Genomic DNA, 27,435 nt, shown 5'->3' with positions numbered 1-27,435 from the left:
ATTTTCTTCTTTATGTGTATGGCAACGATTATCTAATTTTTAAATACTTAGAAAAATAAAATTTTAAAACAAACTTCTCACAAGTACATTCATTTGTATATATTTTGGTAGTGATAATTTGCTTTGCTTTTCATTTTCTAGGGGACATTAGTTAACAATCTGTACAATTGCAGACTTGCAGTATAAATCAGAGGCTCAATTTCTGCCTAAAACAACCTTACTAAATTATAGCTTAACAACCATACAATGACTTAAAACATAGTTGAGCAATTCTGTGATGTAGAATGACAGAGGTTTATTGAGGATTATTATTGTCATTCTATGATGGTAGGCAAATATTCTTATTTATAGTTAAATGATTGATTTGCAGTAACTTGATGCTATATGGAGTATGACTATTTCAAAAAAAAAAATCTCTATTACAGACTCAGTCTCAATCTCTATTACAAACGTAGGTTTCCATTATTACGAGTCTTCAGTTTCAGAACAAAAGTTTTGTAGCCCTTATAGTAGTAGTCAAAGCTTAATTTGAAGTTTTTAATGTCGGCAAGAGTAATTCAAGTGGTATACTTGTATTATAACTACATTTCTAAAAAACTTCTTTACATAAAGCTTGGGAAATCGGAATTATAAGCTAGTTTTAAAGAAAGTGTTTAGGAAGTAATTTATATTTTTTAATCTTCAATACATAGAAACATCTATTGAAAAGGGAAACCACTGAATTCAGTACACTCACATCTTTCTGGATAATTGATTCTACTATTAAACTGCTGATCATTAGGAAGCTCTTCTAAAAATTTCACCAGAAATTTATGCTCGTAATTTTAAGATCATTATTCTATCTTAAATGTCTTGTAGTCTGGAATACTGACAATATCCAATAGTCTTGGATAATGATTGAAAATTGATCTTGATTTTCTTTTATGTAGCATCCCTTCGCATTTTTGAAGAACATTGTCATTTCCCCACCTCAAGATGTCTCTTCTCAGGCTAAACATCCAATTTCTCCCAATTTCTTCTTGCAAAACTAGTTTCCAATCCCCTGACCATATCTATTGATCTTTGTTGTGTCTCTACAATTTCTGTGAACTTTTCTTAAAATATGATGACCAGACACCATACTCAAGGCAGGGTTGACTGTGACTGCTGCATTTAAAAACATTGAACACATATCACTGTCAAATGTCTATTGTACATGTATTTAGGACTTGTCAAATGATACAGAAAAACACAAGTGATTGCAGCCATAAAAGGGCAATTTTGTCTTCAACTAGGCATAACAACTGATGTGAGTGATGATGCATAATTCATTGCACACATCTACTAGATAGGATTAGCAATCTAAAAGAAGACTGCTTGTTTTACCAGTTACTAATTACTGTTATGTGGAAAGGTATTTCCTACACAAAATTTAGTCCTTGAATTCTAAGTAGGTACTTCACCTTGCTAATCTTTTAGATATATTTCAGAATACAGTAAGTTGAATGCTTCGGGGCAAGGCTATGATCGCACGCTAGCCATGGTAATAGAAAAGCGACAACTTTCTAAGGAAAGCTGAAATTATGAGAAAGAGAAAAAAATAAGAGTGCTTCCTTCTCTCCCCCCCCCCCATATTATACTTGCTTCTGGAAGATGAAAGTGTGAAAAAAAATGAAAAAAATGTTATTGTTGAACATTTGAACAAATTAAATTTTGACTTCAACCTCCATAACTGGGAAGATATGACTAAGCACAGCTAGGAGTGAAACCCATTTGACATTATCACTGAAAATTATGATAATAACATTTGAAACATGGTTGGCTGAGATAATCCAGTGCTGAGATATTGTGTAGCAATTCTAAAAAATAAACATAACCACTGAGTACATTCTGGGTCAAAGTAGAAAAGATATGGGAATGAGGGAAATGAGGCTTTGAAATTTTATTCCTGTTTTCTACAAGATATTTGTGTGAAGCAGAATTTATTGCATTCCCAATCATGAATGTCAATTTTTTCAAGCTAGATTATGGCTTAAGATGCAGTTTTTCAAATACATATCATGGTTTGAAAAAAAAATTAAAGTTTCTATGATGTCTATAATGTAATGTAAGGGATTGTTTCATCTTCACCTTTCCTCACCCACCTATTTCCTCCCATCCCTTTGGGATGTCCTACAGAGCAGCATGCCTCAGTGGTGGCAGCAGCACTAGGATTGAAGTTTCTACTTCAGTCCTAATGCTGCCGCCGCCACTGAGGCATGTTGCAATCCTGGGCCTTCAGCAATCCTGGGCCTCTACTTTAGCCCCAGTTTGGTCTAAGTGGTTAAGACATAGGGCTACAAAGCTGGAGTCTCATGAAAATTGGTTGGATGACTCTGAGACAGTCACTCTCTCTCAGCCCAACTCACTTCACAGGGTTGTTGTTGTGAAAGAAGAAAGGTTGGACATCTTTATAACTTGAGTTATTTGTAAAACTAATAAAATAATATAAAAATAAAAATAAAAAATGTGGGATATAAAAACATAAATAATTACTGCTGTCGAATATGCTGTCTCTAGCCTCATTCTGCAGCCAGCCACCACAGTGCAAAATCACTATCACTCTGCACTTCACAAGCCCTGCTGCACCCACATGATCTTTGTTGTCTTCCTCCTGTTGTTGTTGAGGTGTGCCTGGCCTTCCCTGTATGAAGCAGCTGCTGGGCAAACTAATTCTTTTTTTCTGAGACAGCTTGTGCTATTCTCCAAATAGTGCATGATGCTTTATAACACCTTCAGAAAGCTGCTGAGGGCTTCTGCAGCATCGCAAGAACGATGTGCACTATTTGGAGGTCTTGGAAAGAAGCCTCAGTAGCAGCAGGAGCAAGATAGTGGGAGTCAGCAGCAGGCTTGGAGAGTACATGGTGTTGGGAGTGGATGATTCCTTGTCCTGGGAGCACTGACCACAGCTTGAGGCTGTTCTCCTTGGTGGCAGGGGCACTAGGGCTAAAGTAGAGGCATAGTGGGTGGGAGTGACCAGCTGAAAGTTTTGAAGGGTCCAGATCTCTAGTTCAATACCAGTGCCACTGCTACTGTGGAAGGCCACTGTGCAGGGCATCCAGGGGGGCAGAGGTGGAAGGAAATAGGCCAATTGAAAGGGGTGCCAAGCACCTGAATTTTGCAATGCAATTCTGCAATGGCCATAACTTTGGGGACCAGGCATTAGTAGCATTCACTCAGTGCTGCTACAACTTCAAATGGATACTAAACAAATGATTGTTAACCAAGAAGTACCACTGTTTGGCATCTGTATTTTGGTCTGGTACACTTCACAGGGCTAATAGTATCTGCTCAACTGATTTGGTCTGGCAGGGTTGGTGCATTCCATATTCCTTTTATTAACCAATGTCAGGATCTTGGAAATATTAGATTACTTGATTACTAGAGTGAAAATAGCTTGCTTGGATCATTGAGAATGTGTCTAAAGGCTCTGGTTTAGCATCCTGACTTTCTTGCCAAGCAGATCCACACATCCCACCCCTCACCCCAATAATATGCTTCAGATATGTTGGACTAGAAAACCCATCCTTCTAAGCTTACAGATTCAAGATTATACTGATCATAGTGTTGAGGGAATAGATAATCTTGAAATCCACACCTAGATGTAAACTGATATAGTCCAATTTTGTTATGTCATTTTTCAAAGTTACAGGCCAACATGGCCAGTTGTAAATTAGTCAACTGCTAGAATTGTCATATTGTCTCTAAAACATGGGTAATATCTGGCAAGGAAATGCCTTTAAAAAATTAACATTGCTATATGTAAAGAGCATTTTTAATTTAACCACAGAAGAAACTAGCATCAACTCCTTCTTATGCTATGTGCTTAATGCTTTAAATTATTCTGCAGTGACGAACAGAGTAGGAAGAAAGGTTCAAAAACATAAATATGATAAATAACCATACTCATTTTAATTAATTATTTAGTGAATATTTGGTGGAAGTAGCATGTGTATGTAATGGGAACTCTTATTGAAAGGGGGACAGAATTCCAGGACACCACCATCAATAATAATTTAGTGAAATGAGACAGAAGTGCTGCCAACCAGGGTTTCCTCACTTGGAATTCTACCCTAGATGTACAGATTAATAATAGGTGGCCTTTTAGGAAACTCTCAGATCCATTCTAATGTTTTACTTATTACTTTATTATCTCAAATGTCCATAACTGGTTTTTTCCATTTTGCCCTTTGTTCATAATATGGGCTAGTAATTGAGTTCATATTTTTCATCCAACCTTTCAGCTGTAATTAATATTTTATTATATCAGATTTTTATCACTAAATAGCCTAGCAGCAGGATATTGAGTTGCATATGTGGGTTTTTAAGTCCCAGTGACTTACTGATGCCAGGTTACTTTCCTGTAATGAGTTATGGTTGAGAGGACACAAAATGCATTTATGGTTCCCAGCTAATACTCCAAAGCAATTTATGACTGATCTTATCAAGATCACAGTCAGACCAAGAGAAATTAAAGTAATGAAAATGGAATATTCATCAGTTGAGATCCATTTATCATATACAGTATATGGAAAGTGATCAAAAAGGTGAAAAAGTCTATGCAAGGCAAGTTATAACTTGTGTGTGTGTGTCTGTGTGTGTGTGTGTGTGCCATTTTATGAACAAAATCTGCTTAGGTCAAATGTATTTTATGGTGTGATTAAAAAAGCTTTTTATTATGTAGTGAAGAATAAATGCCTTACCAATATGATACATTCTAAACCAATAACTGTTGATGTTCATCTGCATATGTAAATCAGAATGCATTTCACATACTTACTGTATATTTAAAAAAAATAGTTTCAAGATACCAATATTCAAAATACAATTAAATATATTAATGAATACTATTATGTTATATCTAGATGCAGTCATAATATTATTCAGGTCTAATACTAATATCAGTAACTAATTTTTCAAAACACAGAAAATCCATACTTTTTGTTACATAGGTTTGCTATGGTGCAGAGTCTATTTTAGCCTTTTATGTTTTATGGTGAAAGAATCTATGACTGTTGTATTTTGTTTATATTTTTGTATTTTAGCAACTTTGTACCCATGGTGATAAATCCTATTATATATTTCTTCTAAGTAATATGGTTTGAATGATCCATTGCTTGATTTGGCGTTGGGCCTTTGTCTTGTAATTGTAAGCCTGTTACAACTGACTTCAAATTGCTGATTTAACTCAGTTTATCAAACAAGGGACAAAATTTAAATAACAACAACAATAATATTAACAGCAATAATAATAACAATAATAATAGACACATTGACAGCATTGAAAAATTTGCCATCAATCAATTGCAGAAGGCAATTGGAACAGCTTTCACCTGTGGCAAACATCCAGATTTACCTACCCCAGGCCCTTGGTAAGGACTCGATAGGTAGACAAAAATGCCAAACCCAGTCTGAACATCTTGCTGAATGTGCAATTAAATAATAATGATAATGATAACGATAAGGATAAGGATAATAATTCCAAACACAATATTCGTACTTCAGCATAGACTAGTCTCCAATCAACATTTCATAAGTCTGGAATAAAAAAAATGGGATTTTACATTTTACATCTGTTGCATTTATTGGAACAGGAACTAAAAGAAGATTCAGTCAAACTGGAGAAGCTGGGAATTTTATTGGACCATAATATGGTTATCCTGTGTTAAGACATGCTTTCTGCTTTCCTTATATGAACAGAAGACTGTTGTAGCTTCCTTTTCTGTTAAAGGCAAAATTATCAATTTTTGTCAGGTATAGTGCAGCCTGGAATAATTAAATATTAAAATATATGTACCACATTGAGCTATGAAAATACTCTTGCATTCCATGTACTTAGCAAAAACATATTATACAGAACAGAAAGATGCGCAGCTTTGAATCTCCCTAGGCTCTGCTGCAATCAAGATGTAATATAAATTAGCAAGCATTTTTCTTCCCTGAGGAAGTAAATAATTGGTCTCAGTCTCATTGTAAATGCCCTCCTGACAACACAGAGGCAAAAAAATGGATCGTTCCATTGACGATCCATTTTCCTTAACAGTAGAACCACAGGGATTTTCTGTCTTGTATGCATAGGAAGACTAAGAAAAGACTGTGCTTGGATCTTTTCTTGGCAGAAAATCCCCTTTGTAAATAGTAATTTAAATATTTGGAAATATTCCTGTGAAATGGTTGGATGGTCCCAAAGAAGCTTAAAAGATTTTATTCATACACTCATGCAGACGCACACACATACACAAACACACATATAAACATGCTTTCGTTCTATTTTTCCTCCTGTCAAGCTGGAAGTGTTACAGAATATCTTATCCAAGCTGCTGGAGAATTTGTATTGGGTATTTCATCTTTAGGGGATGAAATTAAGCTATCTTTTATTTTCTCCTGCTATAAGGCTATATGGGCAGTTTTTCTGGCTTTATTTGTGGACTCCGTTTGCAGGAAACTAGAGGAAAAATAATAATCTGGCTTACTTCAGAGATTTATAGCCCCCTCAGTTTGAATGAACAGGATCAACTTAATTCCATTGGCTGGTGAATACGTTACAAAAGGAAGGTGAACATGATTGGCTGCAACAGGGATAATTTTGAGGAATCAGATCTTCGTTTGCAAACCTACTTCTGGCACCATCAACTTCAAATAGAGAATTGAGCATCATCTGTAAGAGTCAGTGTGGTGTAATAGTTAAGGGTGTGGCCTAGAAACCAAGAGAGTGTGAGTTCTAGTCCTGTCTTAGACATGAAAAAAAAAAACATGAGCCAGCCATTCTCTTGCAGTCCAACTCACCTCACAGGATTATGTGGGGGAAATAGGAAGAGAAAGGAGTATTATGAATGTTCACTATGTTGAGTTACTGATAAAGTAATACAGATGGCATAAAAAATCAAGTAATAACATGAAATTAACAATCAACAGCTTTGAAGGCCAATTTCCTAATACCAGGTTTGAAAGAGTTATTTTGAACAAGAGAGCAGAATGCATTCTTTCCGATACTGCTGAACTATTAGTATAGCATCCCTGATCGTTGGTCATCCTGGTTAGAACGTTGCAAAGACTTAAGAGGGTAGGAAGACTAAATGTTTATTTCTAGTCATGACAGGATTTGTTTAGTCTTGAATAATCCAGTCAACTCTTTAAATCAATCTTTAAAGGGGGAGGGGGAATCTACTGCCCTTCCAAATAAGGCTGTGTTGATTTTTTTAAAAAGAACAATTATTAAATAAAGAGGTGAAGTGCAAAATAATGGGCTATTATAGTAATAAACCATCTCAAAGATATGTTTGCTTGGGAAAGAAAATTTCAATCAGTTGCAATTTTCTGAAAAGCAAAATACATTTTCTTCACATTGTACTGGAAGATTAGTAACCAACAAGATCTATAAATCTAGATCAGGGCTACTGTTATCATTTTAAAGGTAATGTAGTTGCTTCTAATAGTAGATGCCGTGGATTGGGAAATAGATTGCCAGTATCCCTGAAGCTCATCACTCATATACAGTGAAGGCTACTTTCCCATCACTTTAGTTTCCTCCTCTGTGAAGCCTAGAAGTCATTTTTCCCTTGGTCTCATGCAATCTTTCACAAGATATGCCAAATCTAGACTGTCTGAAAATCAATAAGATACTGGTGAATTATTTTCTTTCCAATGTTTGTTTCTGTGCTGTTATATTTTAAGTACTCATGGAGAGATATTTACTCTAGATCAGTGGTTCCCAACCTTTTTTTCGCCCTGCACCCCTAAAGAAATTTCACTCGAACCTCGCACCCCCTGAAATTTATATTTTGCTCAAGGATAAATTATGCGAATTCTAAATAATATTTTATCAAAAAAAGATGGTTACTTTAGTCTTTAATATAATTACCTGGACTTTTCTCGCACCCCCCAGAATATTGTCTGGCACCCCAAGGGGTGCAAGCACCCCAGGTTGGGAACCCCTGCTCTAGATAAATTAATGCTTCATAATGAATTAGAATTTGTTAGCACACTTCTATTAATCATTGCAAAAGGAGAAAAATTCCCTGCGGATTTTACTCCACTAGTCGTTACCAACTATAGGGGACAGAGCTAAAGGTAAAATGCTAAATATGCTAAAAGAGCTAGTGCAACTTTAGTCATCTGGGAAATTATTACAGTAGAAAAGAAATATAGAGATATGGTTCAATGGTTTCCAGAGCCATATTTTCTTAATATATATCTCACCAGAAAGTATGTCCATTAATAGGATTTAAAAAGAGAGTTCACTGTTATGAATGTAACTCAAAATATCTTGTAACATTCATTAACAACTCCAACTCCTTTGAACAGATTTAAAACATATAACTCATAGAAGTGAAGTTAACACTGACCTAGATGCTTATAAGGTGGTAATTTACATCAGGAAGACAGTCTTGTGTGAAAATGGAACAGCAGACACGATTTAGTAATTTTTCATTACCACTTGGACGTTGATAAAGGGGAGCAGAAAAAAGCTTTGTGACCTTTCAGTGTTTAAATTATTAAAGAGCAAATAGATTTGAGGTCTGGTTGGTCGTAGATCTAATTTGTCTTTTTAGGGAAAAGATGAAAAGATATTTTGGGTTTCAAATGTATCTCAGTATGAATTCACATATTTTAGAGCGCAGCATACCTGCCTCTCCTTACCTGAAGGATATTTTCCATTCAGCTTTCCACATTTTTTAAACTGCAGACTGAATCTTGTAATTCAGAGAAGTATAACGTTGAAAGGATAACTGTATTTTGTCTATATTGTTAAGAGCAATATATCAAGTCAATTCATGTTCAAATTTGAACCAAATCCTAATGTTCTTTATTTTCATTTTCTTAAGTCATTCAGTGTTCTGAAGCTAAATAATTGAATACATTATCAACACCGTTGATGTCTTATTTAATTATGCTTCTGGGTCAAACTACATGTTGCATGTAGTTAATTATGCTTCAATGCAAGTATGCAGGTTTTTGAAGAAAGATTGAATTATTGCCTGCAGGTTGGGAGATTCAAAACATCCCATTTTTTCATGAACAATTAAGCATCTCTTACTGATCAGGTTTAATAAAACAGGAATTCCCTCAACTAATAGAGCTCATCTTTAAAAATGGGGTTGGGTTGTTGAATGAGGATAATATAGGTAGTCCTCATTTAGCAAACATAATTCATTTTGTCAACTTGGGCATTAAATAAAGTGGTGGTTAAGTGAAATTGTGACTGTGCTTATGATCTTATTTTAGCTGTCCTTTGCTTTACAGACCTACAAAAGACATAAATACCTATTGTATTTTGTATTGTATGTCCAAGCTGTATGTTATAAACATGCAACTATTTATCATAAATTTTAGTTCATATGATTTAAGACTTGGGGTTTTTATCAAGGATTTTAAAATAACCCAATTTTTTTTCTCATTTCTTGTCTTTTCAACCTTTGCTAGTGTCTACCAAATAGTTGTTGAGGAGGAACGCCCTCGCAGAACCAAGAAAACCACAGAAATCCTGAAATGCTACCCTGTGCCAATTCATTTCCAGAATGCTTCAATTCTGAATTCCCAGTATTATTTTGCAGCTGAGTTTCCAGCCCACAGTATTCAAATGGCTCAACCTTTTACTATTGGTGACAACAAAACCTACAGTGGCTTTTGGAATACTCCTCTTCTTCCTCATAAAAGTTACAGCATTTATTTTCAAGCTGCCAGCCGAGCAAATGGGGTAAGCCTGAGAGCACAGTTCTAGTGTTGTATCCAGTCCATGCTGTCCTACTTTATGCCAAAAATGAAAATAATTTCTCATTCTCTCTCTCTCACCCCACCTCCCTCCTTCTCTCTCTCCCCACTTCCCCCCCTCTCTCTCACACACACATATACACTTAATCTACCTATCTAATCGCTATCGTTTGGAACAGAAATAAAACAGGGGAAAATTCAATAGTTATATAAATGGAAAAAATAGGAGGAAAATTCTGCTCAAAATTTTCTTATTTATACTCTTTTCAATCTCCCTTACTAAATTGTTCATTAGCTGCTCCTTGGCTTTTTCAACTATATTATCTCACTACTTCAGCCTAAACGTTTCCTCATGGTTGTGTTGATACAAACTTTTAAACCTTTTTTTCCTTCAAATAATAAAACAAACAAAGCAAATTAAGCCAAAGTACAAAAATATGTAAAAGGCCCCTCCTTTGCAGATCATATTTTATCTAACAGAATCTAGAATTGTTTTCCATTTTCTGGGCATACCTACAAGAACCCTTCATCTCTTGAAAAGCTTCAGTTGTTTCCCTTGACAGCAGAGAAATATTTTCTGCCAAATACCATAATGGACCATGTCTTATAATGCATTGATAGTGCAGAAATGTGAGATATCATTGATTTTTGTTCAGGTATGTTGCCTTGAACTATCTAACTGACTGTAAAGAAAAGAAAATATCCCAAGGTCAACATATTGTCAAAAGGAAAAAAATATATAATGGCTAATATCTCATTCATGTTCTAGTTTAATGTTAAGTAAAGTATTGATGTTACATGTCCAAGTACGTTTTCATTCATTTAACTTTAACAGGGAAATAAACTACACTAGAGACACAATTGTTAAGCATGAGAATATTAAATAAAATCAATGTGGCTTTTGATCATAATAGTGGTTTGGCACCCCCCCCAAAACCAAACACTTTGTTATTTTTCTAGATGTAAATCATCATTTCTTTTTTTATCTGCTATAATCATTTCTTTTTTTATCTGCTATAGGAAACAAAAATTGACTGCGTCAGAGTGGCTACTAAAGGTATGCGCCTATTGTGTAGTTCTTACTAGCTTTAAATCTGTAGCAGATTATTTACACATTGTTAAATAGATTTAGAAAAACCTTTCATGATATTACATATAGATTACTTAAACGTATAAGACATGGAAATGTTGGGTTCATTTAATATAGAAGCCATACTCCTATAGTATATATGCATTTGATTTTTTCCATTCCATTTGCGGCTTTCTGATGCTGCTGTTTGCCCGTTAAGCATTATTTTTATTATTATTATAGAGCCATGGTGGTGCAGTAGTTAGAATGCAGTACTGCAGGCTACTTCTGCTGACTGCTGGCTGCCAGCAGTCTGGCAATTCTGGTCTCACCAGCTCAAGGTTGACTCAGCCTTCCATCCTTTCGAGGTTGGTAAAATGAGGACCCAGATTGTTGGGGGCAATATGCTATGTAAACTACTTAGAGAGGGCTGTAAAGCACTGTGAAGCAGTATATGAGTCTAAGTGCTATTGCTAAGTGCTGTTATGTATGAGAAATGGCTAGCACAATATATCTAGGATACTAGGAACATCACTGTTTTAACAACAGCAATGAAAGCGTAATATTATAACGGTGCATTTAAATTTCAAATTAATTTTTGACAATTTTGGTCAAATGCTAGAAAAGCTAGACTCTATCATAAAATAGAGAGTAATCCACACCATCTGGAACATTCTGTAAAAATAGATCTATAGAACTATAATTCCAACAAACAATTTAGGGAAAGACTTGCAAAGCTTTATGAACACTTTTTATAACAATTCCTTAGATTGTGCTGCAAAAAAAAATTCGCTGATTTGTGCTGCAAAATTGAAAGTTGGCTTTTTAGGCATTTCCAGAGAAATGTTCTTAGGATAAATGGGATCAGAAAGCCCAAGTTATGAATTGTTGTATGTGCAATTTTCTCTTTTCTTTTAGCACATCTCAAACAGCATGGCTGATGCTATTTATTTTATAATTATAACATATGTTATTTTGGCATGATTATATGGGTGTTACTTATTTTTATAGAGAAATATAGGCAATTAATTGATTTTGGGTATTCTTCATGATTATATAATCCATAAAAATGTTAGCACAAAGAGCACAACTGATGATAATGAAGAATAATGAAGTTTCTTCCATCTATTATTCCTAGTCAAATGAAATTTTTTTAACTGCAGAGTTAAATAATTAATCAAAAAGAATAATTCAGTCCAATTTATTATAAATAGATGAAATATTAACAATTGTAATCTGTTTTTTATTTAGAAGTGATTCTACCAATTGTTTCATCTTTTGGTAGCTGAACTTTTTTATCCCTATGCTTATCAAAACAAGAAATCTTTTCTGCACTGAAGTTGGTACCATAGCAACAAACAGTGAAAGGGAAAAGATAAGATTCAGCTTTAATTTAAAACATATGCTAGTTCATTTTATGTTATAAAAGCATCCTTGTGAGTATTCTGTAAAACTTTTGAAAAGCCTATAGGCTTTTCTCAGGGATATAGGATTGGGGCCCAATATGTAGCACTTGTTTGGCAATTCTCTTCCAGAATGGCAATATTTAAGGCAAGAACTATTTTTAGCCATGTTTTTGAATGAAGGCTGGCCACTTGCTATCTATTTGTTGTCCTATTGATTGTAATGTACACACCAGTAAATGGCGTCCCCTGACCTCAGACTTTACTTACAAATATGAAATTGACTGAAATCTCATAAGATTCAAAATAATTCAGCAAAAACTATATTCCTACAGTTGGCCAATTGTTATCTTTTTAATACAATTATTTAAAATATTTTAATTGTATTTTTAATCCCTGTGATACATTTTCACAATACAAATAATGTCTGAATAGGCATTTGACCTATGAAAGAGCATTGACACCTGACATAAATACCATTTTTTGTGTTACAATACAGATTATTTTTACATAAATCTTACTAATATTTATTCTTTACTATATCCTGGTAATATTCTGACCATAACTAATTCTGCAAGGGAAACAGAAGAAAGCTTTCTGGAAAGAGTGTGTATAAACAAACAATTGGGACAACATAAGATTTCTCAAGAAACTTTATTTAATATGTCTTCTCCAGCTGAATTTTGAAAGGGGTTTATCTGGTTATATTGTGACTTAAATAGAAATAGAAATTGAATAATAGTTTTTGATGAATAGATAATCCTCGTTTTCTGACTGCCTCATATAGCAACCATTTGACGTTTAAAAAAGAGCTTCCTCTACTTTTTTGAAAGTCCTCAACATTATGAACATTACAGCATCTCACAATCAAATCATTGCTATTTATGCACTTTAGCGAGAGGCTTGTGACAACCAGGGTTAATAGAGAAAGCAGATGTTAAGTAGTTGGTTGTTGTCACATGATCTTTCAAATAGCAATGACAATACTTCACTTAACAACCAGAGGGGGAATAAAATCATAAGCTGATCATTTTCACATGATTTTCACTTAGTGATCACTGTGCCTAGCATTCAAGTTTCCAGTCTTTGTGCTTGCAAAGTATATAAAATACTAGTAACATTTAGCAGTTGGTGGTGTTTGTGTGTTTGTGGACCTTTAAGTAATCTTATTCTAGCAAGAACAACTTCCTGCAGTTTTTGTGGCAGGTTTTTTTCATGAGGTTTGCCATTACCTCCTTCCTAGACTTGAGAGAGTTCACTGGCTCAAAGTCACCCAGCCAGCTTTGTGCCTAAAGTGCAACTAGAATTCACTGTCTCCCTGTTTTCAGCATAGTGCCTTTAACACTATACTAAATTGGCTCTTTATTTATTATAAAGATTTGTTTAAATGTAAGAAATGAATATTAACATATTTCTTACTTGCTATGTAAATCTTCATTTCTTGCACGTCACATTATTCTGCTTTTGTATAGGTATGTTAGTCTTATTAAAAATATAATGTTGGTAGCAGAAATGTTAAAGATAAGTAATCAAGTTAGTATGGAACATATCTTTTCAAATAGCATTTGATTTGTCTCGGTACTTGTCCCTTTCTTGTTTGCCCCTCCCACCCCCTTTGTTTTTGCTTGCCAAGTGTGCTTTGTGCATTAGTCAATTATGTTAACTTATTTAAGCTGTCTCATGCTTCCCCCCACAACCGATTTCAGGTTAGCAATAGCAATAGCACTTAAACTTATATACCACTTCATAGTGCTTTACAGAGTCAGCCTATTGCCCCCAACAATCTGGGTCCTCATTTTACCAACTCAGAAGGATGGAAGGCTGAATCAACCTTGAGCTGCTCAGATTCAAACTCCTGGTATGAGCAATACATTAGCCTGCAGTACTGCACCACCACAGCTCTTGCTTAGAGTAAATTGGTGAAAGGTTGCTTTTACTTCTGCAACTTTAGGTATTCATGCCATAATGACAACAAAAATATTGCATCAATTATGTCCATTGCAAGGAAACACTTTCTCTACATGAGATTGGGCAAAAAAGGAACAAGAGCCCTTTAGTCTTCTACGTATATTTGATAGTTCTGGGAATCAAGGCACAGTCCTGTTCAGTGTATAAGATCAACTTGCCATTAATGCTTTTATTAAGTTTTTGTTCAAATGATATGTTGATTAATTCAGATTATATTTGCAGAAATGAAATATTTATGTCCCAGAGCTAGGAGAAAACTCACTAACACACAGCCAAGAGATGTTTACTATGTTCAGCAATGTAAGGGCAATTATCACTCAATCATAATAATTGAAGTGCTTCTACAAATACGAGATATATAACTAAATATATAAATACATTTTTATATGCAGTAATTGCAATGCCAGAGCACCATGCCTGTCTCTTTCATGCTTAGGAAATCAGTTATATCATACACAGGATAGAACAAGGATATAAACGAGATGAAATGAAGCTTCTCAAATAAATTATTGCAGGTAGAGGCTTCAGTGACTTTGGTGAGCTGGAACGGACACTGTCCATATTTGTTCATTTCTCCTGAGAAGAAAAGTATGAATTGTACAGTCCCCAAAATTTATTTTCTGAAATGTTGATAACTAAGGATTGAAGAATTATACATTATAATGGATAGTGCAGAGACACACCTGCTTTCTTGTGTCCTTAAATTATTGCCATTTAAATGAAAAAAAGGAAAGAAATGGCTTCCAAATGGATTGGTTTAGTTTCATTTGGCCTATCATCAAAAGTATGAATATGGAAATTCATTTTTTAGGAAGAGCTGCTTCTTCTCTCTTTTTGTTAGGATTGCTACATATACATAAAAGGGAAATTTGAATAAGTTGAATTTCTACAGTATAACTTACTAAACATTATATTTACCATACATTTATAGAAATATGGGCAGACATTTCATTTACTGATTTATATTTTTATAGTCTATTAATATCTTGTTTTTCCACCAAAAAAGTTGTCACTTCAGGCTAGCAATAAGAATTAAAAAAAACCAAATGATATTATAAAACATAATAAAGTGTTGCTGTTTCCCTCTGTATTTTTAAAATAGGTACATCTTCTTCCTAGTTTGTTCTAGCCTAGGTTGTTGCTGAGCCAGATTTTCACGGAAATAGCAATAACAAACTTTCAACCACACTTATCACATTTGTCCCAGAGAAATAAAACCATAAATGAAACTATAGTTTTGATATTACTGGAATAGTTCAAACTTTGTTTTTAATAAGAATCCATATCAGTCATAGAAAGAAACCTAATGTTTTTCATTATATTTTATTTAAGTATTTTATCAACAGTCTTACACAAGTTACTATATCACAGTGTTTTAGAGTTACATGGAGATATTTCAAAATACTATGAAATAGCAATATTGAACTTTAATGTCTGCACATAGGGAATAAACTCATTTCTTCATTCATAGTAATGCTACATACTAATTTTAATCAAACTTCTCTATATAGATTTAAGTTTTTATTCAAAAACTTAAATCTTCCTTAATTTTCAGGTTTTTTTAAAGCCATATCAGAATTCAGATGTAGCATGATAATATTGTGAATGCAGAATCTGACATTTAACCTCTCCTCTCCTCCATCAAATACATCATCCTTTGCATGTCTAAAGGCTTTGGAACAATTCAGTATGGAAAAAGTTTGAATATATATATATATATATATATATAAATATATATATATATATATATAATCTTATATATATATATATATATATATATTTATAAAATACATTGTCTGCAATCTTTCTTATTAGTACTTTATTAGTCTACAACCAGATTTAAACAAAAGTGCAACTTGTTATTTATATAATAAATTGTAGTAGTATAGTAGTAGTAGTAGTAGTAGTAGTGTTTATATTTGTATATCACCCAACTGACTTCATTTGAGTTTCAGATTCATAGATACTTGTGACTCACAGCTCTCTTACAATCATTATTACAGAAACATGGCTTTTAAATTATGCCTTTTACTAACCTTATTTATATTTGTGTTTTAAAGTTTTGATGTTATATGAGAGATGATCTATAAATCAAAAATAAGAAGAAATTGCCATGGATATTATCATAAAAACATTGAAAACATACAGGAAAAAGGAAGACACAATATACACAGAAAAAAAAATTAAGAAAGATATGAATTTCACAAAATTGCCTGTATTTCTATACATATGTAATTTTAAGAATACATATGTATTTCTATACATATGTAATATTAAGAATATGCCACCAGAAGAAACTTATCCTGTAGTTACTAATAACATGCTAAAAATTGGTCTTCCTTTCAACTGCTGTTGCAAAAATATTTCAAGAACATAGAGGTAGGAAGATCCATCAAAAGAATCACAAGCATTAAAATGATGGGTGTGACTTGGCAATCAGAGTCTGATAGTTTTACATGCATGTGATCCGTGCATGTATGATAAAAAAATAAAATTTCAATCCTATGATCATGCCTACTGTTTTACTCCCCCCCCCTTTCTGCAGGAATGTTTGCCCTCCAAAGATATACATTCAAGTGTCTCTGGTACTACTATCCAGTTTTTGGCTCTTAGCTCAAGAGCCAAAACTACTAGACAATTTTATTTATTATAAATACTCCTTGATTTATGGCAGTAATTGAGACTGGAGTTTCTGTCTGTAAACAAGGTCACCATAAACTATGATATCATATGCTTAATAATGGCAATCAGGGCATTCCCCATTTCCATCATTGACTGAATTCCAATGGCTGTTAGCTGAAGATCCACTCCAATCCAAGCTATTTTGGACTTGGTGCCTCTGAGTCCAGAACTTTGGTTCTTCCAAGGGAAGGGACTAGATCCTCTTCAACTCCCACCAACTGCCTGCTTCCCCCATCTCTGCCCTTTGACTACCTTGCATCCTACTTGAGGGGCAACAAGCAGCCCAGGACCATGTAGCTCTGGAACTGCTTCCCACCTGGGTTTCTTGGCATTCATGGAAACCTCAATTCCCCTCCCCATCCCAGCAGTGTGCTAGGGCATGAAGCTGCTGTAACTCTAGGAAACCAATCCAGTCCAGCATTACTGTGTGATGTGAAGTTGAAGTTATCCCAGGTGACCCCAGTCCAGCCCAGCAACATAACACAAAGCCCCAGGAAGACCTAATCTGGCCCAGCATCACAGCACAAAGATGCAGTTACCCCATAAGCCACAGCTCCCCCAGCTCAGTCCTACCTGCAGTCGCCCTCACCACCCTGCATTCCAAGGCCCCTGCTGCCCTGCATTCTGCTGACCCAACTAGCTTTCATTATCTTCTTGCTCCTGCTGTTGACAAGGCATGCTCACACTGACTTTTTGTGAAGCAGCTGCTGGGCATGTGAAGCCATCTCCCTCAGGTCTCAGCAGGAAACCACCATGCATGACTTGGAGAAGTAAGCCTGGTGCAAAGGGCCAGGCCAGGCATATTAGGTCAGCAGCGAGACCCTGAAGACAATGAAGGTCTTCAACTAGGACATCAGGGGCCACAAAATGCAGGGAGCCGGAAGGGCATAGATGTGAGGAGAGATTAAGTGTCCCTGTGGACATAAGTGTGTATGGACTTCCAAGCTCTCAAATTTTGATTACATGTCTGATCTGTGGGGATACTGCAATGACTGTAACTTTGGGGAATGGTCATAAATCCCTCCATTCACCACGTTCATAACTTCGAACTGACACTGAGCAAATAGTCACAAAGCAAGGACTACCTGTATCTGTGGGGTTCAACATTTCAAGATACAACTAAGTTTTCAAAGTGGGAAGGCATTCACAATATTTTTTAATATAGGAAACATACTGATTTTTTTTTAAAAAAGAAATGTATATAGGATAAAGACCACTGAATTTAAGAATACTCATATAGTAACGAACATGGGTGTAACTATTGACTTTGTACTGGTAGATTAAGGAACTTTATTTATGGATTTATTTGGTTTATATTTGTAAACATTATTTTTGAAGAAATTGCTTTATTCATTTTTCATTGAGTTTCTGCCTTTCTTCTGATAGTTCAAGGTAGTACACATAGAGCAATTTTAAAGGTATCCAAAGAACATCAGAAAGTGGTTCACTTGGCTACAGTTCTCTATATGGTTCTGCATAACTGGATGAACAAAGATGACTGAGGAATGAATTACTCTTTTAGTTATTCAATAGACATACTGAAATTTGTGATTATCTTTTTTACAGCAGTTATAATAATAAAAATACTGCCATGTATAGTTCAGTTACTTCAGTTCACATTAACCTTTATTCACATGATTGTGTACCCAGACATTTTTCAGTTACATGAAGAAATTAATTAGTGTAAATCATTCCTAACAACTACCTTCTTCCTTCCTTCCTTCCTTCCTTCCTTCCTTCCTTCCTTCCTTCCTCCCTTCCTCCCTCCCTCCCTCCCTCCCTCCTTCCCTCCACATTTCTTCCTTCCCTCCCCATTTCTTCCTTCGCATTTCTTCCTCCCTTCTGCATCCTCCCTCCCTCCCTCTTTTACCATTTTACCGTTCTACCATTGAGAGCATTTTGGCATACTGTGTAACGGTGTGGTATGCTGGATGCTCTGTAGTGGATAAGAAGATGCTCCAGAGAGTTATAAACACAGCACAAAAAATCATTGGTTGCTCTCTTTCTTCTTTGGAAGAGATTGTAAAGACCAGACTCCTCTCTAGAGCACCAAAAATCTCCACAGACCATTCTCATCCTGGACATTCATATTTTGAATTGTTACCATCAGGGAGGCATTATAGGTGTCTTAAAATGAGGACTAATAGACTGAGAAACAGTTTCTTTTCCAAGGCAATAATTGTCTTGAATCAAACAATGCATATGTGATTTAGTCTATAGTGGCATTTTTAAACTATCTAACTTACTATATGTTTTACCGTGTTTCTCATAAAACAAGGCCTGGTCTTATATTTTTTTGAGCCCCGAAAAACCGGCTAGGCCGTCTTTTCGGGGGTGACTTAATTCCCCCCCTTGCATCCTCATCTAGAGCGCCCCGCGGGCAGCCTCGCCACCAGCCGCTCCTAACGGGTGATCATGGCGAAGCGCAGAGAGCTCCCTACTCCCACCAAACACCTTTGCTGTAGACCCAAGACCTTTGGCACCCGCCGCTGTTGCTTTCCCTTCTGCCCATTCCACTGCCATGTTTGGAGCTGCTGTTTCCATGTTTGGAGTGCCGCTGCCATTTGGAGTGCTGCTGCCATTTGGAGTGCCGCTGCCATTTGGAGTGCCGCCGCCATTTGGAGCACCACTGTCATGTTTGGAGCTGCCACTTCCGCGTTTGGAGCTGCCGCTGTGTTTGGAGTGGCGGCGGCGCTCCAAATGGTGGTGGTGCTCCAAACAGCGGCAGTGCTCCAAATGTGGAAGCGACAGCTCCAAATGCGGCGGCAGCTCCAAATGCGGAAGTGGCAGCTCCAAACAGCGGCAGCGCTCCAAACATGGAAGCGGCAGCTCCAAACGCAGCAGCAGCTCCAAATGCAGAAGCGGCAGCTCCAGACGGCAGCAGTGCTCCAAACAGCAGTGGTGCTCCAAACGTGGAAGTGGCAGCTCCAAACGCAGCGGTGGCATGGGCAGAAGGGAAATCAACAGTGGCAGGCGCTGAAGGTCTTGGGTCTGCCGCAAAGGTGCTTGGCAGGAATAGGGAGCTCTCCGCGCTCTGCCATGATCGCCCATTAGAAGCAGCTGGTGGCGAGGAATTGCTGCCCGCAGGGCGCTCCTAATGGCAAGTCCCCCCACCCTTCCCCCCATTTTGCATGTTTTAAAATAGGCCTAAATTTGGGGGGAGAGGCTTAATTTCATTTTATGCCTAGAAAACATGCTGGGTCTTCCTATTGAGGGAGGTCGTATTGTTGGAGAAACACGGTAGATAGGTTTTAGACTAGGTTTTTAATTATTATTTTAATTTTTAAATACTCTGTAGTGTGATTATGATGTGGTGTTTGGGACAAAGTGCTGGAGTAGCTTTCAAATTTCATTGTATTTTTGTAGAATGCAATGACAATAAAGGTATTATATTCTATTCTCTCTCCCTCCCTCCCTCCCTTCCTTCCTTAATCAAGACAAATAAAATGGAACAATTTTTTCTTGCTAGCTTAGCTTCAGTCTGGCTTTTTTTTTCCCATGCATGCTGACCTGGAAATCTTCCTTTGCCTTAGCTGCGATAATCGTGACTCAGCTTACAACACCATACATTCACATCGCCCCTGCTGCAGGTGACGATCAACTAACAGGTCAGACATTCAAGTACAGACAAGTCATCTTACCATTTCCATCTTTCTTTATTTTTACTTGTTTTCTTTACATCCTTATCATTCTTTGCTTGTCGCTGATTTATTACACTATAGAATTTTTATAACAACTCTTACATCTGTTGATCATTTGCTAGATATTGAAAAGTTGAACACCTATTCATGGTTGCAAACAATTGGACTGCATGTTTCATTGTGTGTTTGAACATTGGGATAATTCCTTTAAAGCCTAATACTGTAAATAAGGTCATTGCCTGACATTCCAGCAGCTTATACATACTTCAGGGCTTTGTCATACATACATATGCAAACTTGAAATTAAAGAGCAATTCACATATCAGGGAAGTAGATGCTGAATGTCTTTGTTCCTAGTGTCTCTTGGAATTATGTTGAGTGGGATGGAATTTATAGGAAAGAAGAATCTAATGAACAATGAAACAGAAATTCTTTCTTTCCATTTGATTATCTGTTAATATTCTGTTTCATTCCCGACTATTAGTAGGGCTTTACTGCAGGCTCTTTGGGAAAAAAATATTTAGGGACCTTGGATACTTATAAATATTTTTAAAAAATAGGCCAGAAAGTTCATACATTTCCATTACATTGACAAAGGTCTATTGTAACGTGTATATATAAAATAGAAATACCACATAAATAACACTAATACAATTTGTTACTTGCGGTTGGCTAGATTTACATACCAGACCTCACTATAAAATATGATAACAAAAGTAAGAGGTCCAGTAGAATAACTACTATAAGTGTAAGATAGTATAAAAAGAGCCATAGAAATCTAGAACAATCCACAATGTAACGTGTCAGCCACATCATGATTCAAACAATGTACAGCATGTAATTTATATCATGTAATAACAGTATAATGTGAGTAACATCATTTGTCCGTTCTGTGGTTACCTTTGACTATGGACAGAGCTAATTTTTTTCCAGAATCTCTTACTTTGAAACGTTCCCTTTCTATAAAAATGCATCCCAGTTTAAAAGTTCATTAATTTCTATTTATAGTGAGTGGTATTTGCCACAGAAAGTGTTATGTAGTGATGCATTTCATCCAGGGGTGGGAGTCTACCAGTTCGCACCTATTCGGTAGAACCGGTTGTTAACATTCTAAGCAGTTCGGAGAACCGGTTGTTAGAAGAAATTACTGGCCTAATCCTGTAAGGAAGGCAGGGAGGAAACATTCTGGTGTTGCTTACAGAAAGTGCCTCTCAGTTAACCCTTATTACATTCTTGGCAGGACTAGACTTCCTGTCTCAGGAACGTCTCTGGAGTTTTTTTCCCCTCCTTTGCTGATATTTTGCTTGTGTGGAGTGACCATTCAAAGTTACAATGGCACTGAAAAAAGTGACATGACCATTTTTCACACTTACGACTGTTGCAGCATCCCCACAGTCAGGAGAGGCCAGGCGAGGAGATGCGTGCTTCGATGTGAGTGATATTGAGTTGGCCACACCCAGCCAATAACATGACCACCAAGCCACATCTACATAGTCACATGACCACCAAGCCATGCCCACCAACTAAGCCATGCCCACAGAACTGGTTGTTAAAAAGTTTGAATCCCACCCCTGATTTTATCACTATTACCTTTTGCACAATTGCTTTGCAAAATGACATCCTTCTTTGAAACCATCTTTCAACACCTTTTCCTTCCAATCTACCTTTTATATGTTTATACTCCAATTATATTGCCCCAATCCCATGGGAATTGAGAAAAATTGAAAATAAAAAGGAAGATTAGCATACTTTTCCTGACTTATAGAACTATAACATTTTTGTTAGAAATATAAAATTCTGAATTATAGCAATATATATTGTTTTGAAATTACATGAGGCTACCTGAACAATCCAAAACAGAATAGTAAATATAAAGTGTGTTGAAATGCTTGCTAGCTGGAAATATTACTTAATAAGTATTAAAACTATGATATATGCTAATATAAGCATTTCCTATCATGTTTAAACATATATTTTTATCCTGCTTGAAAGCATTTATTATATATTTACATAATAACAGTAGCAATATATTTATTAATTCACTATTTAATAAAGAATCTACAAATTATCAATTATCAATTTGGCAAAAAATATCAGGTTTTCTTAAACTTTTTGCTTTCAAGACCCATTTCTGCTTTTAAATATTAAAATGATATATTTATAGAAAGTTTATTGAATCATGTATAAATAATATTAAACCCATCAACCCATTTTTCATTTTAAAAATTCATTATTTTAACAAACAAAAAATAAGAATGACATTATTTTAAACTTTTGCAAATACCTTCAATATCTGGCAAATAATTTTGATTTTGCTGAAAGATCCTTGGTCTATGATTGAACCTTCCTCAACAAGAATAAGACAAGAGGACTGCATTTGGCATTAATCATTTAGTTTTCAATTTATATATGTCGGTATGTGCTCCTTTCAAAATCCAAGAAAGAAATACTCAGACTCCATGGTTCAGAGCAAAGTTCTTCTTTTACTGGAAGATGAAAAGGAAGCTACAAATGGAATTCCGAAAGTGAGAATTTGGCGCGCAGATCACACATACAAAGAAATGGAATTGTTCCCACCCCCCAAAGTCCAGAAGTCTCTGCCAATTAAAAGGTCCGAATATGATCATGTGAGCATCTTCAGGTAGTGATGAGGCCTCTGTCCGTTGACCTTGACATATTTTGATAAGACCTCGCAGCTGCGCAAAAGGATAGAGGCTAGGAAAGAAATGGAAAATTGGAAAGAAGAAATCCCCCCTTCTTCTGCCCACAGTAAAGAACAAAACACCTCCAGCTCTCTTCCCCCACAATTACCCCTCCCCCGTTGCTAATGACAGCCGAAAGAAGTAAGCCTAGTAGTAGAGATACTAAGGGAGAAATAAAGGATAATAGTTGGGGTACCCGAAGAGATCTTGAGGCTGACAATATAATAATGTAATTTATATAATAAATTTCAAATTTAAAGCAGAGTTTATGAAGATTTAAAGCAGAGTTTATCCAAAATTGGGTAAAAGTAAATATATAACAATATACAAACCCATTACTCAATGACAGTAGAGATATTTAAATAAAGATTTTTGGGTAAGTATAAAAAGGACTTTCTGATAAGCAGTTTTGATTAATGAAGGAAACATTTGAGAAGCACTGATTTAAATTTAGATTTTGCTCAAAAATCAACTACCACATATATTTCAGGTTAAAAGACTAGCATCCTGAGTCCCTTCTCTGCTGCTTGAGAAAAAAAGGGTTGAAAAAAGGGTGTCAAAATAAAGAAAAAGATACCATTAAAGAGAAAGCCTCCTGGGCTTTTACCACTCTTGTTTTCAATACCAACTATCTCATATTCCCAAATAGAAAAAGAAATCAGTCCTAGATTCATATACCCTAGATTGCCCACTTTACAGCAAGTGAATAATGTATTTTATTGCACCGTTTCCATTTAAGTTAAGTGTTCAAGTTGGAATATTTACTTACATCTTCAAATATTTTGGCTAATTTAAAACAAATGTCCACCTTTCATGAGTCAGATGTCTGATGCCAAGTAGAAAATCACTTTACTCCACTGAAACTGATTTGTCAGAATACAAGTGCATCTGTACAGCTATTTTCTTGCTCCAACACTTTTATTCTCTTGTATATTAGGGTGAATTTTCTGCTTGAAAGAGTGGCAGATAGCATTAACTAGCCACATGCAGTAAAACACGGTACAAATTTGGCATATGTAAAACAGGGTCATACATGAATCATTCTTTCTATGGAGCAACTGTTTTCAGCAGTTTCATTTAAAGTGAAACATGGAGGTTGAGCCAGATACAGAGTGAAATGAGGTTATTTTGATCCAGATGTAGATCAAAATGTAGTTGTTTCAGAGACAATTCTTTTGGGGAATAAGAACACATAAAATCCAGGTATGGTCGGTGAAGGTAGATTGGAAAGGAAAGGTTGGGCAGATTTGCTGTGGTTGGACATGAGTAGTGGTATTGCTTTGGGGAAGGAGGATGCGATATGTGTACAGCAGTCTTGCCCTGGGACTTTGTTTTGATTGAAACTTGGAACAATTTTTTTTTCTTTCATTCTTTTTTGGTCGATCAAATCATCGCCCATCCAGAATACAATGGGTTTGTTCTGAGTTTGGGGAGAAAAAAAACATATGTTCTGATTCATGCTCAGTCTAATTTTTATGCAATATGGTTTGCTCCTGGGGCATCTTTCCAGTTTTTCATTTAAACAGCAGGCTGTTAGCTGAAATTGGAAGAACTAACGTAATAGACTAATGCTGCAACAATTTTTCAGTTTTCTTACAAGATCTGAAATCACTCATTCATAAGGTAACATAATTTTATTGGATACCTAATAAAGGTATTTTTTTAACATTTTCAATTGCCTGAGCAAACCAATTGAAGGATAAAACTATGTAATATTTATAAAATTTCTCAGAAAAACAAAAATCATTACCTGTTGCTTTAAAACAATAAAAAATAATTGCTGTACATATTGATAAAAATTGATCTTTCCCTCTGCCTTTATTTATTGTGATAGTTTAATGTATAATTGTCTGATTCTGTTTATCAGGTATATCTTTAAAATATGGAACCAAAGATTTAAATACTTTAGGTTATTATATCTGAAACTAAGTCAAGGTGCCATGTTCCTGATGGTAAAAATCTTGATGCCTTTAGAGACATATGTTAGATACTTGGAGCCCAATAAAACATCCTAGGAAAGCCATGGGTGGCTTTCCAGGGCTGGTGCTGATACAGGCAGTCTGTGAGAGGGCTGAGATTAGTTAGCACCTAGGCTGATGGTGCCCTGCAGCTATAACAGCCCTATAGCAAAGCATGCGGATGTGGTCTGTTGTTGGTTTTGGAGCAGTTAGCAGTGAAGAGTTCTGGGAGTAAGAAGGGTTGTGGGTTTTGCTATTCTGTATAGGAAACTGTAAGCAACCTGTAATTAAGAAAAACCAGTTTATTACTGATAGTGAGGAACAGCAATGGACATGGGGAGGGTGTGAAAGCAAACTGGGACTACTACCTAGGTTTGCTGGTGTGTGGGTTGCCTAAAGGCCAAGGAGGCAGGAGTGGACACTCTCTGAGAATTAGAGCCCATTGAATTGGATATATACAGAAGGACTCTGTGACACAGTCCTGGATTAAGAATGAGTTCTGTTCCTAACACTGTCATTAAGGTGAATTTGTATGTAAGTTGGAACTTGTACTTACAAATGGATTTACTAACAATAGTAGATGCTGTTTTTTCTTGAGCTGATAAAACTGTTGAATGTGAATTCAGTGCTTTTCATGAAGTGTTGGAAACAGGCTGTATATTAAAAACTGCCACTTCAGCCGTTCCTGAAAACATTGCATTCAGCAATTCATCAGCTCAAGGAAGGAGAACACCAGCTGCTACTTTTAGTAATAGGTAGCCTGGGTTGTATTTAAGTTGGACCTTCTTAATCAAAGAATTGCCTATAGCAGGGGTGTCATACTGGCAGTCCACAGGCCAGGTGCATCATGTGCAGGCCACGTCCACCCCAGCTGCGTGAAGGGAAAAACATACCTCACGTGATGGCAACATGATGCAATGAAGTTGACACCCGTGGCCTGTACTATGCATTTACTACAGGTATTCATAGCAAATAAATAGAAATTATGGAGCAGCTCTCATGTGTAGTATCTACGTTTACATAAACTTCCACAGACAGGCCCCATCAATTGTCAGACCTGGCTCTATCGCCAACCTTATTACCTGTATATCCGCTACATTAGAACTCCAGCATTAGTTGCATTGGTTCCCCCCACGCACACACACAAGAGTTTCTGAATTCTGTAGATCAGAATGTAAAGTGAATAGAAAATGTGTTTTTTCTGCAACATCAGCTGAATGCATTTTAATAGGCCATAGTGTCACTAGTGATTTATTGCCCTTTTTTGTTCTTTTATGTGTTGTATTTGTCATTTCTGTAGTGGCTGTTTCATCTGTAAAACAATACAGTTATAAGAAAATGCTAAGTGGATATAGAGTTGCTATAGGTTTAGTTGTTTCCTTTCTCCCTTGTCCAAGAATTGCTCTTTATCCTACCCCACAGGGGAAGAAAAAAAGAACCACTGGGTCAAATTACTTTCCCAAAATAAGTATATTTATTTATATAGAGCACAAATAAATATAAACTAAATAGCTGCAGTTAGTGAATAATTCAGAAGGATATTAGGACTAGCATATCTTCTGCTGGCAACAAAACCATTAATAGTAAAATAACCCTTTTTCAGTTCTTTGCAAAATAAAATGAAGAACTGATAAGTCAGTGTGATAAATCTTGACAATTATGGGATTATTTTATCACTATTTTATTGTGAAATACGCAATAAGGGGATACAGTGTTTTTATTCATCCTAATTACAATTAACCTGAATGTCCAGAGTTCCAAAGCTGTCTTTCATTAAAGAGAGATCTTTATTATAACCATATATTTTTTAGCAATAGATATTTTGTAAGACTATAACAAAAGTAAAAGGCAAATAGAAAAGCGCTTTCTTTATTATTTCTGATCCAGTAGAATTTTGGAAATAATTTACGTAAAAAAGGATTAATTCATTATCGGGATAATTCTGAAAACTGGTCATAATGTGGCAAAAAATTGGTTTGGCCAGAGGACTAGTTGAAAAATGCATTTAAAAATGTGCTGGATCCAGCCTAAAGGTGGCAAGAAAAGAATCCATAAAAATTTATCTGCAAACATTGAGAAAAAAGTCATTGGGCTCAAAATAATGATGACTGATCAGAATAATGGTGAAGTAGCTTCCCTCCTGGTCATGTGAAGTAGAGCAGAGCATATGGAAACTTTCTAGTGCACTCATAAATGCAAACATGAGAAGAGAGGAAAAATGTAGTGAGATGCAGCACATCATTATACAGAAGAAAATACAAATTACAATACTTGAATGCAATG

The 27,435-nt window shown here is 35.8% G+C and overlaps 1 protein-coding gene across 23 annotated transcripts in view; it reads left to right on the top strand.

Moving 5' to 3' along the window:
* PTPRM (protein tyrosine phosphatase receptor type M) overlaps positions 1-27,435 on the top strand; it is a 465,145-nt gene that overhangs the window by 270,093 nt on the left and 167,617 nt on the right. For 12 of the 23 annotated variants that reach the window (XM_087931091.1, XM_087931086.1, XM_087931082.1 and 9 more), the window contains exons 12-14: positions 9,442-9,715; positions 10,750-10,786; positions 20,385-20,459. In XM_087931091.1, coding sequence (XP_087787217.1) covers positions 9,442-9,715; positions 10,750-10,786; positions 20,385-20,459 — 386 coding nt within the window. The remainder of the gene's footprint in view (positions 1-9,441; positions 9,716-10,749; positions 10,787-20,384; positions 20,460-27,435) is intronic. The other 11 variants (XM_087931096.1, XM_026699382.2, XM_087931092.1 and 8 more) reach the window with 1 other exon arrangement.

This window comes from Pseudonaja textilis, chromosome 3, assembly GCF_049901715.1.
Source record: "Pseudonaja textilis isolate UNSWEBS1 chromosome 3, rPseTex1.2, whole genome shotgun sequence".
NCBI lineage: Eukaryota > Metazoa > Chordata > Lepidosauria > Squamata > Elapidae > Pseudonaja > Pseudonaja textilis.
Note: the sequence above shows the minus strand (reverse complement) of the source record. Positions and strands in the feature narration are given on the sequence as shown.